This window comes from Nerophis ophidion, linkage group LG03, assembly GCF_033978795.1.
Source record: "Nerophis ophidion isolate RoL-2023_Sa linkage group LG03, RoL_Noph_v1.0, whole genome shotgun sequence".
Taxonomy (NCBI): domain Eukaryota; kingdom Metazoa; phylum Chordata; class Actinopteri; order Syngnathiformes; family Syngnathidae; genus Nerophis; species Nerophis ophidion.
Window position 1 is genome coordinate 77608082 of NC_084613.1, and position 16681 is coordinate 77624762.

A 16681-nucleotide genomic window follows, 5' to 3' on the forward strand; every position below is an offset into this window, starting at 1 on the left:
GGATTTGAACCCAGGACTGCAGGAACTTCGTATTGTGAGGCAGACGCACTAATATATATATATATATATATATATATATATATATATATATATATATATATATATAATTGTTTCAGTTTGTTTTATTTTTGCCAAAGGTGGAGCACTTCAAATTTTGACACACACTTGTTATTTCATATGTTGACCAGAGGTGGAGCACTTTTAAAACCGACACACAGCCAATTTGAAAAATCCCTCCTTTTTGGGACCACCCTAATTTTGATAGAGTTCACCACCAGCGTTGCATACGTACATACATGCATATATATATATATATATATATGTATATATATATATATGTGTGTGTGTATGTGAATCGAGACATAGTTAAAGTAAATAATGAATATTAAAAACCAATTACACAAAAAAATTTAAAATAAATAAAAATAAACTAAAAGCTTACCTTTTGTATATTTGCATAGTATGTACATGTATATATTATTAATGTTGTCTTTACAAATACACATGACTTTTGTAATGTGACTGTATGTTGCAGAGCAAAAAATGACAAGCCCAAAATGCTAAATGCTAGGAAAAATGTAAATGTTTTTTTTAAGTTTTTGCAACATTAACAGCAATAAATTGTCCCGATCTCGTTTTACGTCCCATTGCCTCATTGATTTGTAATAATGTAAGGTGGAGAAGCCATGTTACTTTGGGCATAGAGTTTGAATACACACAAATAAAATCAAACTGGTAAAAACTACAACAACCTGCGTGAGAGTGTAGACAGGCCTCCTCCTTTCTTGTAGAGCCAACCCGACTTGAGGGACTCTTGTTTGGAGCGGAACCACATGAAGGTCTCGTCTTTTAGCACGCACCAGCGCCTCCTCCAGGGGATCATCAGACCGGCTGCGGTAAACATCGGAAAGGTTAAAGCGTCGATTCATGGTCATGTTTGATGCAGCATTTTTAGGGCCGATACTGATTATTAGTAGTCACGGAGACCGATAACTGGAACAATACAAGCTATTTGAACATAAATAGTATATGTCACTAAACAGATGGACAAAGCTTTGAGTTGTTTTTTCAACTTTTTGTTTTAAGAAACATATATTTGCCCAGCTGATGATCGGTCGATCAGTAATCACGACTATCTGTAGAAAAGTATGTGTTGCGTTTCACTGTTTGTCTGGTTGCAGAGACGGTAGGCACGTCCAGGGAAGAAGCCCCTTTTTAGTAGGGAAACGCAGGAAAAACTCACCCTTCATGTAGAGGTAGCCGTGGAAATAAGGTGGCCCGTTTCCGTTAAACACCGTCACCCGTCCGTTTGTCACCTCCTCGTCCGTGTCCATCATGCCGTCGTGCTCGTCGTCGCTGCCTGCGTACTGAAGAAGACGACAGAATAATCAAAAACGGGACAAGAGTGAAGGTGGAGCTGTATGGTATGTACAGTCGTGGTCGAAAGTTGACATACACTTGTAAAGAACATAAAGTCATGGCTGTCTTGAGTTTCCAATCATTTCTACAACTCTTATATTTTTGTGATAGAGTGATTGGAGCACACACTTGTTGGTCACAAAAAACATTCATGAAGTTTGGTTCTTTTATGAATTTATTATGGGTTTACTGAAAATCTGCTGGGTACCACAGAACTTTCCTCCAGAATGTCTTATCTGCGGTATGGTGTATAGTGCAGGGGTCGGGAACCTTTTTGGCTGAGAGAGCCATTTAAACCAAATAATTTTATGTGATAATATTTTTTAACACTGAATACAACTAAATGTCTGCATTTTTAAGTAAAACCAACAGTTCGAGATGCTACCTCAGTAGAAGCATTTAAGTCTCACCTTAAAACTCATCTGTATACTCTAGCCTTTAAATAGACCTCCTTTTTAGACCAGTTGATCTGCCGCTTCTTTTCTTTCTCCTATGTCCCCCCCTCCCTTGTGGAGGGGGTCCGAGCCGATGACCATAGATGAAGTACTGGCTGTCCAGAGTCGAGACCCAGGATGGACCGCTCGTCGGGACCCAGGATGGACCGCTCGCCTGTATCGATTGGGGACATCTCTACGCTGCTGATCCGCCTCCGCTTGAGATGGTCTCCTGTGGACGGGACTCTCGCTGCTGTCTTGGATCCGCTTTGAACTGAACTCTCACGGCTGTGTTGGAGCCACTATGGATTGAACTTTCACAGTATCATGTTAGACCCTGGGTGTGAGTTTTCCTTGCCCTTTTGTGGGTTCTTCCGAGGATGTTGTAGTCGTAATGATTTGTGCAGTCCTTTGAGACATTTGTGATTTGGGGCTATATAAATAAACATTGATTGATTTATAGAGTATAATATGTCAAACTCGCATGGCAGCATTAGTGGCGACCCCAAGAAGCAGGAACCAGGAGAGCGAAGAGCAGGTAAAATACTTTTATTATCATCAACAGAGGAGAATGAAGCAGTCTTGCATGTACAGTTCTAAAAAAATAGTCAATCTTTGAGCCCTGAGGAGCGTGTGAGACAAGCATAAATAGAAACATGCTGATTGGCAGCAGGTGTGGACCAGCTGCCAAGCAACAGCAGGTAAAGGAAAAAAACACAGCGCCTAGTGGGACAAGCAGGAAATGGAAACAAAATAAGAGCACTGATGGGAAGTAAATACAAAACAAAGAAGCAGAAACAGAAATTACGTGACAGATCTTCACATAATAAGTGTCATGTCTGATCATGATTTTGTGCGACTGTGCTGCCCTGAGCATCCCCGATCTCGTTGGTTCTTGAAGCTAAGCCGTGTCTGGCCTGGTTAGTACTTGGATGGGAGACTGCCTAGGTACCAGGTGCTGTTTGACCTTTGGACTCTTTAAGTACCTTTTTTTTTCACTCTGTTTTGTCACCATGACGACCAATCAGTTCACCTGTCATGTCTCACACCTGCTTTCAATCACCTCATTCACGCCCTCGATTATCTGCTTCATGCCTTGCAATGCTGTCCATTTTGTCCACGTAAGTTTCGGTTATTCATGCCACTGCGCAAGTGTTTTTGTTTCATGTTTGTAGTTTATAGCCTTTGTGCTAGTCTTTTGCTTCATAGCCCAGTTTTTTGTACCGCCATTGTGCGCGCTTTTTGTTGGTTCCTGTTTTTAGTTTTAGTATTAAAATAAAGATGTCTTTACCTTCACGTCATTTCCACTCCATTTGCTTCGCACCTCGGGAAAACAAACCAAGACCAAGTCCCAGCCTGACAATAAGTCTGTTGTAATTATCAATAAAATTGTTATTCGGAAGCTCACCGATGATAAATAAAATACTTCTTACTAATAATGCGACTTCCTGAACAGGTGTGGTAGAAAACAGATGGGTGGATTAAAATATATGAGAATGTTTTATAGTTTGAACGTTATTTTTAACACTGTCATTATCAGCGGAATTATTCACTACTTATCATGTTAAGCAATGTCAGCTAAGATGTATCTGAGAGCCAGATTCAGTCATCAAAAGAGCCACATCTGGCTCGGCCGTGCCAGAAACCTAAGGGTTGCAGGTTCGCTCCCTGCCTCTTGACATCCAAATCGCTGCCGTTGTGTCCTTTGGCAGGACACTTCACCCTTTCACACTGGTGAATGAATGAAGAATGAATGATAGGTGGTGCTCGGAGGGGCCGTAGGCGCAAACTGGCAGCCTCGCTTCAGTCAGTCTACCCCAGGGCAGCTGTGGCTGCAAATGTAGCTTACCACCACCAGGTGTGAATGAATGATTGGTTCTCACTTCTCTGTGAGCGCTTTGAGTATCTAATAATAGAAGAGCGTGATATAAATTCTAATCCATTATTATTATCTTTGTCCATGTGATGTCAGGTGAAACAAAAAAAATAGCTGTTTGGGCACAATACCCAGCAATATGTTTGGAGGAGAAAAAGTGGGGCCTTTAATCCCAAGAACACCATACCTACCGTCAAGTATGGTGGTGTTTGTATTATGCTCTGGGCCTGTTTTGCTGCCAATGGAACTGGTGCTTTACAGAGAGTAAATGGGACAATGAAAAAAGGAGGATTACCTCCAAAATCTTCAGGACAACCTAGAATCATCAGCCTGGGGGTTGGGTCTTGGACGCAGTTGGGTGTTCCAACAGGACAATGACCCCCAAACACACATCAAAAGTGGTAAAGGAATGACTGAATCTAGGCTATGATTAAGGTTTTAGAATGGCCTTCCCAAAGTCCTGACTTAAACCCCATTGAGAACATGTGGACAAGGCTGAAGAAACAAGTCCATGTCAGTAAACCAACACATTTAGCTGAACTGCATCAATTTTGTCAAGAGGAGTGCTCAAAAATTCAAGCAAAAGCTTGCCAGCAGGTTGTGGATGTCACGCCTGTGGATCATGTTTTGTTTTGACCATTTTCGGTTTTGTTTTTTGGACACTCAGTTCCTGTTTTGCACTTTCTGGTTTGTTTTCGTTACCATGCCAACTCATAAGTTTTCACCTTGTCTTCATGTCACGCCCCTGTCTTCTTGTCTCACACCTGTTAATTATCACTGATATTATTTAAGCCAGAGTTGCCAAAGGTTCAGTCTGGCAACTTCGTATTCCACAACTCCATGCATGCCAAGCCATGCTGTTTCCCTCTTGCTCCTGCCAAGTAAGTTTTTGGTTTTGTTATGTCACAGTTAGTTTTGTTTTTGCCATTGTGCTAGTTTTGTTTTCAGTGTTTGAAGCTCCTTGTGAGTGCCCTTTGTTTGCCTTTTTTCGTAGTTCATTAGTGTAAAAATAAAAATGTACTCACATTCACATCTGGCTCGTGCCAACTATCCTTTGCGTCGAAGAAACAATCCTTGTCCAAGTCCAAGTTTGACATGATTTTTTTTAAATTAATACTATACCTCAAAAAAGGCAAACAAAGGGTGCTCACAAGTAGGTTGAAAGACTTTGCTATTGAAAACAAAACTAGCACAATGGCATGACTATGGATAAAAACAAAACTAACAACTGTGACATAACAAAACCAAAAACCTACTTGGCATGAACAAGAGGGAAACAGCATGGCTTGGCATGAATCGAGTTGTGGAATACAAAGTTGCAAGACTGAACCTTTGGCAACTCTGGCTTAAATAATAGCAGTGATAATTAACAACAGGTGTGAGACAAGAAGACAGGGCCGTGACATGAAGACAAGGTGAAAACTAATGAGATGGCATGGTAACGAAAACAAACCAGGAAGTGCAAAACAGGAACTGAGTGTCCAAAAAACAAAACTGAACACGACCAAAACAAAACATGATCCATAGGCGTGACAGTGGATGGCTACCAAAAGCGCCTTATTGCAGTGAAACTTGCCAAGGGACATGTAAGCAAATATTAACATTGCTGTATGTATACTTTTCACCCAGTAGATTTGGTCACATTAATAAATTCATAAAATAAACAAACTTCATGAAAGTTTTTTGTGACCAACAAGTATGAGCTCCAATCACTTTATAACCAAAAAAATATGAGTTGTTGAAATGATTGGAAACTTAAGACAGCCATGACATTATGTTCTTTACAAGTGTATGTAAACTTTTGACCATGACTGAGTGTGTGTGTGTGTGTGTGTGTGTGTGTGTGTGTGTGTGTGTGTGTGTGTGTGCGTGTGTGTGTGTGTGTGTGTGTGTGTGTGTGCAAAATATGATTTATTTTCAATTTAGATGTTTTACCTTCATTGAGTACTTTGCTGTCCTTAAAAATGGCCAACTCACAGAACTTATTACTCTGTGTGTGAACGGTCAAATCTACCTAGCAACAGCGGTCGGTCCTCACAACTACAGAAGTAAAAAAAAAATGTTTTGTGTGTGTGTGTTTTGTATTCTGAAGTGAGGTTGCAACTCTCTACTACCATCTAGTGCTAGATGTATTTTTTTATCATCCTTTTAGCTATAGTGGAAAGGGGGGCATTCACAACCTACTGACTAAACGTGGGTCGAGAACAAAGTAGGCAAGACATGTGTGTGTGTGTGTGTGTGTGTGTGTGTGTGTGTGTGTGTGTGTGCAAGATATGATTTATTTTCAGTTTAGATGTTTTACCTTCATTGAGTACTTTGCTGTCCCTAAAAATGGCCAACTCACAGAACCTATTACTCTGTGTGTGAACGGTCAAACAGCGGTCGGTCCTCACAACTGCAGAAGTAAAACATTTTTTTTGTGTGTGTGTGTGTTTTGCATTCTGAAGTGAGGTTGCAACTCTCTACTACCATCTAGTGCTAGATGTATTTTTATCATCCTTTTAGCTATAGTGGAAAGGGGGGCCTTCACATTCTACTGACCAAACGTGGGTCCACACAAAGTAGGCAAGACGTGTGTGTGTGTGTGTGTGTGTGTGTGTGTGTGTGTGTGTGTGTGTGTGTGTGTGTGTGTGTGTGTGTGTGTGTGTGTGTGTACAAGATATGATTTATTTTCAGTTTAAATGTTTTACCTTCATTGAGTACTTTGCTGTCCTTAAAAATGGCCAACTCACAGAACTTATTACTCTGTGTGTGAACGCTCAAATCTACCTAGCAACAGCGGTCGGTCCTCACAACTGCAGAAGCAAAACATTTTTTTTGTGTGTGTGTGTTTTGCATTCTGAAGTGAGGTTGCAACTCTCTACTCCCATCTAGTGCTAGATGTATTTTTTATCATCCTTTTAGCTATAGTGGAAAGGGGGGCCTTCACAACATACTGACTAAACGTGGGTCCACACAACGTAGGCAAGACGTGTGTGTGTGTGTGTGTGTGTGTGTGTGTGTGTGTGTGTGTGTGTGTGTGTGTGTGTGTGTGTGTACAAGATATGATTTATTTTCAGTTTAGATGTTTTACCTTCATTGAGTACTTTGCTGTCCTTAAAAATGGCCAACTCACAGAACTTATTACTCTGTGTGTGAACGGTCAAATCTACCTAGCAACAGCGGTCGGTCCTCACAACTACAGAAGTAAAAAACATGTTTGTGTGTGTGTTTTGCATTCTGAAGTGAGGTTGCAACTCTATACTCCCATCTGGTGCTAGATGTATTTTTTATCATCCTTTTAGCTATAGTGGAAAGGGGGGCCTTCACAACCTACTGACCAAACGTGGGTCGACACAAAGTAGGCAAGACATGTGTGTGTGTGTGTGTGTGTCCTCACGGAGTCTGTGCTGCCTCTGTAGGACTCCATGCTGGCGTTGGTGCAGGTGGACTTGCGCGGGTGCTCCTCGTCCGTGGCGGCGGCGCTGCCCCGGTTGCTCCCCGACACGGAGCTGTCGTCCCCGGCCGTGACCGAGCCCTCCTCCTCCTCCTGGTCGTAGTCGGACTCGGTGTCGGCGGGCATGCTGTAGATGGGCTCCTCCCCGTCCACCAAGCTGTCCACCATGCTCACCTTCCTCTCAGGGGCGGCGGTGTCATCACCAGTCCGGGGTGGGACTGGAGTGGCGTCGGCGGGACGTTCTGGAGGTACCATCCCTTCGGCGAAGGCAGGCGGAGGTGGCGGCAGGTGGGCAAACATGGCCTGATCCATGGGCGTGTCCGTCTCCGCGGGGGGCGGGAAGTCAGGAAGCGGGATACACTCCTCCTCGGCGTGGAAACCCTCGTCCACCTCCTCATCCTTGGACGCGCCAGCCAGCACGGCATTCGCTGCCCTGGGAGCTTTCGGTTCAGCCACCGGCTTTGCCGCCGCGTCCCCCAATGCGGGATCCACCACCCCGTCGAAGTTGAGGAGGTCGATGAGGCTCGTGGCCTTTCGGGAGGCTTCCTTCTTCATGCGTTTGAGCTCGGCGTCGCGGCGTAGCTGCAGCTCCTGCTTGGACGACTCGCACAACTGCGACACCTCGTCCTCCCGCTTCTTCTGCAGGCGCTCGATCTCACGTTCCAGCTGCAAGATCTCCTCCATCTGACGTGTCTCATCCTAAATGTGCAGAAAGCCAAACTTTGCCAAGTTAATGCATGGGTGTCAAACTCTGGCCCGCCGTGTAATTTCACTTGGCCCTTGAGGCAATATCACGTTAACATTAGAGCTGGCCCGCTGCTGTAACACCGCATTCACCGTTAATACTCTTACTTGCCAACCCTCCCGATTTTCCCAGGAGACTCCCGAAGTTCAGTGTCCCTCCCGAATTTCATCCCGGGCAACAATATTGGGGGTGGGCCTTAAAGGCACTGCCTTTGGCGTTCTCTACAACCTGTCGCCACGTCCGCTTTTCTTCCATACAAACAGCGTGCCGGCCCAGTCACATAATATATGCGGCTTATACACACACACACATAAGTGAATGCAAGGCATACTTGGTCAAAAGCCATACAGTTCACACGGAGGGTGGCTGTATAAACAACTTTAACACTGTTACAAATATCCGCCACACTGTGAACCCACACCAAACAAGAATGGCATATTTTGGGAGAACACCCGCACTGTAACACAACATAAACACAACAGAACAAATACCCACAACCCCCTTGCAGCACTAACTCTTCCGGGACGCTACAATATACACCCCCCGCTATCACCAAACCCCGTCCACCTCAACCCCGCCGCCGAAAAGAGGCATTCCATTTTTATTTAAATTTTATTTGATATGCCTTTGATATTTTTTAATTATTATTGTTATTTCAAACTCGATTTTGCATGTCACTATAAATTTATATACTGTAAGCCTTGCTTGTTCAAGATTCAATGCAAAACTTGTTTGGGTCCCTATGAATGAATGAATGAATGGTTTATTTTGAGCCATGCAAACAAAACAAGAGAATGACATAAAATACAAAAGAAATATATAAATACATTATTTTTACACCTACATTGAAAACATTACATGTGACTAATCTTTTGTAGATGTCAATATTGGCTCAAAAGGGAGTGGGAAGAAGTAAACTTATTAGGTCCCACTCCTATACATATACAATATATATATACAATATATAATACAACAATACATATAATATAATTCAGTTCAGTGGTTGCTGCGTAGATGCTATATATTGTCTATATATAATACATTTAAATTCACACACACTTACATCAATACATATGTACACACACTTATATACACACACATACATACAATTTACATATATATATGTATATATATATACACACATATACATACATACATATACATATACATACATACACATACACACATAATCACATACATACACAAATGCATATACCCAAAATACACAAACACACACACACACACACACCTATATAAATGCTATATATATATAATAGTATATATAATATACACTTTTCTCTAAACATTATTAACAGTTTATGGTGCCTATGGGAACAAGCTTTCATTTTGACTGTGATATTAGTGGTTAATAGTGGATCTGTGGCTGTGGAGCTACTGCCCCTGATCAACAGGACCTGAGGACCACTCTTGCTATGTGTCCTATGCTGTGCATTAAAAGAGACGAGGGGAGCCCCCTGCCAGAGGAGTTATCCACGAACATAAGATCCCCCACTCGCCTACCCTGTACTCCAGATAGTGTACTTATTAACCTATTAAAAGGTTAATTTGTTCAACCTCGGCCCGCTGCTTTGTTCGGTTTTAAATTTTGGCCCACTCTGTATTTGAGTTTGACACCCCTGAGTTAATGTGTGTCCACGAGAATATGCAAAAGCTGCTGATGGTGTGTTTGATTGAGAAGCAGCTCGTATGCGAAATCGCAGAACAGACCTGGGCAAATTAAGGCCCGACGGACATTCCCAAATCATTTTTTGAGATCCTTAAGATGGAAAGTGTAGCTGCACTTATGTGATGTTTTCAAATGCCCGTAAGTCTTGAACTATACAAAGTATTTCAATGGTTGGAATCCGCCCTTTTGCATGAAATACTAGTTACTATGGTAATTAGTTAAGCTCGGATGCTACATCGTACAACAGAGCTGGCCAAAGTAAGGGAACAAATGTCCAGATTTAAAGAGGCTAATCGTCTGGAGTATTTCAACCTGTATTCAGTCAAAAAATCCATTACATGTTCCTTCTTTACATGTATTAAAAAAAGAAGAGGGAAAAAAAATCCAATTGTTTTGAACTATTAATGATGGCTGTTAAATAAATGTTCCAAAAGTGATATTTTCCTCTCTTCTTTTCTCAAGATGCATTTTTGTTTTGGTGTACAGGTAGTAGAAATCATTTTGCAGGTTTATATGGGAAATTTTACATAATAACTGGATTATTAAAACATAAAAATACAGCATATTATGAATAGATTTTATGTGTGATATACAGAACAGCTCCATTTAAAATGCAAAGTTATACTGTTGTTCTACCAGTTTAAATTTGTTTTTTGTTTGATATTACCCTGTTCATTTAATCATATATCCATCCATCCATCATCTTCCGCTTATCCGAGGTCGGGTCGCGGGGGCAGCAGCCTAAGCAGGGAAGCCCAGACTTCCCTATCTCCAGCCACTTTGTCTAACTCTTCCCGGGGGATCCCGAGGCGTTCCCAGGCCAGCCGGGAGACATAGTCTTCCCAACGTGTCCTGGGTCTTCCCCGTGGCCTCCTACCGGTTGGACGTGCCCTAAACACCTCCCTAGGGAGGCGTTCAGGTGGCATCCTGACCAGATGCCCGAACCACCTCATCTGGCTCCTCTCGATGTGGAGGAGCAGCGGCTTTACGTTGAGCTCCTCCCGGATGGCAGAGCTTCTCACCCTATCTCTAAGGGAGAGCCCCGCCACACGGCGGAGGAAACTCATTTTGGCCGCTTGTACCCATGATCTTATCTTTTCGGTCATGACCCAAAACTCATGACCATAGGTGAGGATGGGAACGTAGATCGACCGGTAAATTGAGAGCTTTGCCTTCCGGCTCAGCTCCTTCTTCACCACAACGGATCGATACAACGTCCGCATTACTGAAGACGCCGCACCGATCCGCCTGTCGATCTCACGATCCACTCTTCCCTCACTCGTGAACAAGACTCGTAGGAACTTGAACTCCTCCACTTGGGGCAGGGTCTCCTCCCCAACCCGGAGATGGCACTCCACCCTTTTCCGGGCGAGAACCATGGACTCGGACTTGGAGGTGCTGATTCTCATTCCGGTCGCTTCACACTCGGCTGCGAACCGATCCAGTGAGAGCTGAAGATCCCGGCCAGATGAAGCCATCAGGACCACATCATCTGCAAAAAGCAGAGACCTAATCCCGTGGCCACCAAACCGGATCCCCTCAACGCCTTGGCTGCGTCTAGAAATTCTGTCCATAAAAGTTATGAACAGAATCGGTGACAAAGGACAGCCTTGGCGGAGTCCAACCCTCACTGGAAATGTGTTTGACTTACTGCCGGCAATGCGGACCAAGCTCTGGCACTGATCGCACAGGGAGCGGACTGCCACAATAAGACAGTCCGGTACCCCATACTCTCTGAGCACTCCCCACAGGACTTCCCGAGGGACACGGTCGAATGCCTTCTCCAAGTCCACAAAGCACATGTAGACTGGTTGGGCAAACTCCCATGCACCCTCAAGAACCCTGCCGAGAGTATAGAGCTGGTCCACAGTTCCACGACCAGGACGAAAACCACACTGTTCCTCCTGAATCCAAGGTTCGACTATCCGGCGACGCCTCCTCTCCAGTACACCTGAATAAACCTCACCGGGAAGGCTGAGGAGTGTGATCCCACGATAGTTGGAACACACCCTCCGGTCCCCCTTCTTAAAGAGAGGGACCACCACCCCGGTCTGCCAATCCAGAGGTACCGCCCCCGATGTCCACGCGACATCATATATTGATGCACAATAAGCAACTATTACATGTTAAAAATACAGGTATTGGTCTGTTTATATACAACGCCGTTATGCAAAATTAACACTTTTTTTTTTTATATACTTAACAGTTTTTTCATGTGATTCGGACGTAATTTAATTCACTGTAAATCAATTGACATATTTTGACCGTAAAGTTATCTACTGTGCTGCTGTAATTTTTACAGGAATTGTCTGGTAACCCCAGCTGTAGAAACAATGTTTTTTTTGTTTTTTTTACAGTGTACTAACATTGATGTTGTTTTAAACAAGGAACCACCCATTTCACACTTAAAGATACAATACTTGCCTCTATAGGTTTATTCTTGCTTTCAGCGTCTTCATCCCCATCGTCCTCCTGCTCCCCATCACTGTCTGTCTTCATCTCTTCTTCATCCTCCTCCTCATTGTCCTCATCTTTCTTCCTCTCCTCTTCCTCTTTCTTCCTCTTGGCGTCGCGAATCTTCCTGACCCGAGTCCGGGCCACCTGACCTCTCCGGTGCTTCTGCAGCACCTGCGCCGCTCTGCGCTGCCGGACGAAGCGCCTGCGCTGGATGTGCCTGCGCAGGTGCTTCTGGAGAGTGACAGTACTGGCGCGTACTCGCTTGAAGTGTTTCCTAGGCAGACATGTTTTTACCTCAGTCGTACAATAGATGATACAAAACCCAAAACCAGTGAAGTTGGCACTTAATTTGTAAATACAAACAGAATACAAGGATTTGCAAATCATTTTCAACTTATATTCAATTGAATAGACTACAAGGACAAGATATTTAATGTTCAAACTGAGAAACTTTTTTTTTTTAAACTTTGAAATTAATGGCAGCAACATTTTCAATGGGAGACAGGCCTGGACTACAGGCAGACCCGTCTAGTACCCGTACTCTTTTACTATGAAGCCACGCTGTTGTAATACGTGGCTTGGCATTGTCTTGCTGAAATAAGCAGGGGCGTCCATGATAACGTTGCTTGGATGGCAACATATGTTGCTCCAAAACTTGTATGTACATTTTAGCATTAATGGTGCCTTCACAGATGTGTAAGTTACCCATGCATTGGGCGGTATAGCTCGGTTGGTAGAGTGGCCTTGTCAGCAACTTGAGGGTTGCAGGTTCGATTCCCGCTTTTGCCATCTTAATCACTGCCGTTGTGTTCTTGGGCAAGACACTTTACCCACCTGCTCCCAGTGCCACCCACACTGGTTTAAATGTAACTTAGATATTGGGTTTCACTATGTAAAGCGCTTTGAGTCACTAGAGAAAAGCGCTCTATAAATATAATTCACTTCACTAATACACCCCCATACCATAAAAGATGCTGGCTTTTGAACTTTGCGCCTATAACAATCCGGATGGTTCTTTACCTCTTTGTTCCGGAGGCCACGACGTCCAGAGTTTCCAAAACCAATTTGAAATGTGGACTCGTCAGACCACAGTACACTTTTACACTTTGCATCAGTCCAAATTAGATGAACTTTTTCTGGGTGTTGTTGATAAATGGCCTTCACTTTGCATAGTTGAGTTTTAACTTGCACTTACAGATGTATCAACAAAATGTAGTTACTGAAAGTGGTTTACTGAAGTGTTCCTGAGCCCGTGTGGTGATATCCTTTACACACTGATGTTGCTTTTTGATGCAGTACTGACTGAGGTCTCGAAGGCCCGTAACATCAGCGCTTACGTGCAGTGATTTCTCCAGATTATCTGAGCTTTTCGATGATATTACAGACCGGAGATGGTGGAATCCCTAAATTCATTGCAATAGCTGGTGGAGAAATATTGTTCTCAAACTGTTGGACAATTTGCTCACGCATTTGTTCACAAAGTGGTGACCCTCGCCCCATTCTTGTTTGTGAATGACTGTGCATTTCATGGAAGCTGCTTTTATACTCAATCATGGCACCCACCTGTTCCCAATTAGCCTGTTCACCCGTGGGATGTTCCAAATAAGTGTTTGATGAGCATTCTTCAACTTTCCCAGTCTTTTTTGCCACTTGTGCCAGCTTTTTTTAAACATGTCGCAGGCATCAAATTCCAAATGAGCTAATATTTGCAAAAAATGACAACGTTTTCCAGTTTGAACGTTAAGTATCTTGTATTTGCAGTCTATTCCATTGAATATAGGTTGAAAAGGATTTGCAAATCATTGTGTTTTGTTTTTATTTACGATTTACACAACGTGCCAACTTCACTGGTTTTTTTACTTCAAAGTACGTGATTGTCAGGGTCTCACTTGGCCGAGAACGTGAGGAGGTGAGCTCGAATGATCATGGCGGCCTGCCGTCGCACTTCGTCACGGTCTTTCTCCAGACGTTGCTCCAGAGACTCCTTCATAAACACCTGAAGTGGAAGAGTAGGGAGTCAGAATTATGCAGAAAGACAAAACAATGCGTCTTACTTTGGTCTTCCCCAGCTGCCATTCTTTCTTGGTCTTGTCATATCTGGTTAAAAGATCCGTGCTTCTCTTTTTGTCGTCTCCCGTTGCACCGGCTTTGTCTTTGGAAATGATCTTGTATCTGCAGCAGGAAGAACAGAGGAAATACATCTTAGAGCTTGGCAAGACGTTTTGGGCAATTGTATGCTTCCAACTTACGGACATTTTTTTGAGTTTAGTAAGGAATTTGAGTACGTTTTCACTGTATTTGGGTTTTTTAATGGTAGATAATATATTTTTACACAAATACAAGCAGAAACATTTAAGGCCTGTCTTAAAAGTCATTTGTATACACTAGCCTTTAAATAGACCTTCCTTTTAGACCAGTTGATCTGCCGTCTCTTTTCTGCTCTTCTCTGGTTTCTCATTAATTAATTTTCCTGAAGGAACTCTCCTGAAGGAATCAATAAAGTACTATCTATCTATCTATCCATCTATTGTCATCCCATTGGGTTGAGGTTTTTCTTGCCTTGATGTGGGATCTGAGCCGAGGATGTCTTTGTGGCTTGTGCAGCCCTTTGAGACTCTTGTGATTAAGGGCTATATAAATAAACTTTGATTGATTGATTGAAATAAATATTTTGAATGATAAATAATGCATAAATATTCATGATAAATTCATTAAAAATGTCCATTATTTATTAACTTTAAAATAAATATGTCTATCTGTGTTGGCCCTGTGATGAGGTGGCGACTTGTCCAGGGTGTACCCCGCCTTCCGCCCGATTGTAGCTGAGATAGGCGCCAGCGCCCCCCCGCGACCCCAAAAGGGAATAAGCAGTAGAAAATGGATGGATGGATGTACATGCATTTTTTTTTAAATAGTTTTAAGCATGTGGAGTTCCTCTGAGAAATGTTTTAGGTCACATAGTGTTCAGTATATTCCATTACAAAAATTAAATGTACTACTATTAGCTTTTATGCATTTTTTTTTTTACAGATGATTTATATTTACTGATGATTTATATTTAACATAGATAGTTAATGAAAAAAAAAATGCCGTAAACCAGCACAATTTTAAATGTGTGGCGAGCCTGAGGGTAATGTTTTAGGTGGTTTTCAATATATACCATTATAAATAATGACTATATAATAGCATTACTTTTTATCTATTGTTTATTATTTTGATTTAGCATAAATAATGATTTTATAAAATGTTCTTTAAAGAAAAAAATCGGTCATACGCAACACAATTTTAAGTGTGTGAGGGTTCTCGAAGAAATGTTTTCGGTCTCATAATTTTCAATATATTCCATTAAAAATAGTGAATAAAAAATGGTATAATTTTTTTGACTTAGTATTTAGATTCAACATAAATAATTCTTTTTTTTTTTTCTTCAAAGAAAAACTGTTGTAAACAGTCCTAGTTTGAAGTGTGTGGAGTTCCTCAGGGAAATATTTTAGGTCTCACAGTATTTGATATATTCCATTATAAATAGTGAATATTTAAATGTATTATCTTTATGTATTCTTTATTTATTACTAATATTCTACATTAAAATAATACTTTCCATATTTTGCATTATTTATTACCTTCAAAACAAATACGTACATACAATTGTTTTTAAATACTTTTAAGCATGTGGGGTTCCTCAGAAAAATGTTTTAGGTCACATAGTGTTCAGTATATTCCATGATTAATAATAAATGTACGACTAATAGCTTTTATGCATTTTTTTTTTTCACAGAGTATTTATATTTATCATAGATAGTTAATTTTAAAAAATGCAGTAAGTCAGCACAATTTTTAGGTTCCCGAGGGAAATGTTTTAGGTAGTTTTCAATACATACCATTATAAATAATGACTAAATAAATGAATAACTTTTTATCCATTGTTTATTATTTAGATTTAGCATAAAAAATTATTATTTTTTTAATTGTCTTTAAAGAAAAAATCGGTCATACGCAACACAATTTTAAGTGTGTGAGGGTTCTCGAAGAAAGGTTTTAGATCTCATAGTTTTCAATATGTTCCATTATATATAGTCGATATATAATTGTATTATTTTTTTTACTTAGTATTTAGATTTAACATAAATATATCAATTGTTTATTTCTTCAAAGAAAAACATTTGTAAACAGTCCTAGTTTGAAGTGTGTTGAGTTCCTCAGGGAAATGTTTTGGGTCTCACAGTATTTGATATATTCCATTATAAATAGTGAATATTTCAATGTATTATCTTTGTGTGTTCTTTATTTATTACTAATATTCAACATTAAAACAATACTTTACATATTTTTCTTTTTTAATCTTCCTTAAAAATGTGCCTTATTTATTAACTTCAAAACAAATACGTACATACAAATTTTTAAAAATAGTTTTAAGCATGTGGAGTTCCTCAGAAAAATGTTTTAGGTCACATAGTGTTCAGTATATTCCATGATAAATAATAAATGTACGACTAATAGCTTTTATGCATTTTTTTTTTTTTACAGAGTATTTATATTTATCATAGATAGTTAATTTTAAAAAATGCAGTAAGTCAGCACAATTTTTAGGTTCCCGAGGGAAATGTTTTAGGTAGTTTCCAATACA

General features: G+C 41.1%; 1 protein-coding gene across 1 annotated transcript in view; it reads right to left on the reverse strand.

Annotated features, from left to right (window-relative positions):
- The window catches only part of myo10l1 (myosin X, like 1), a 135198-nt gene that overhangs the window by 24250 nt on the left and 94267 nt on the right, over positions 1 to 16681 (reverse strand). Inside the window, exons 21-26 of the mRNA XM_061896116.1 lie at positions 14109 to 14226; positions 13944 to 14050; positions 12022 to 12328; positions 7109 to 7864; positions 1244 to 1367; positions 753 to 891 (exon numbers count right to left, since the gene is read on the reverse strand). Of these exons, the coding sequence (XP_061752100.1) occupies positions 753 to 891; positions 1244 to 1367; positions 7109 to 7864; positions 12022 to 12328; positions 13944 to 14050; positions 14109 to 14226 (1551 nt within the window). The remainder of the gene's footprint in view (positions 1 to 752; positions 892 to 1243; positions 1368 to 7108; positions 7865 to 12021; positions 12329 to 13943; positions 14051 to 14108; positions 14227 to 16681) is intronic.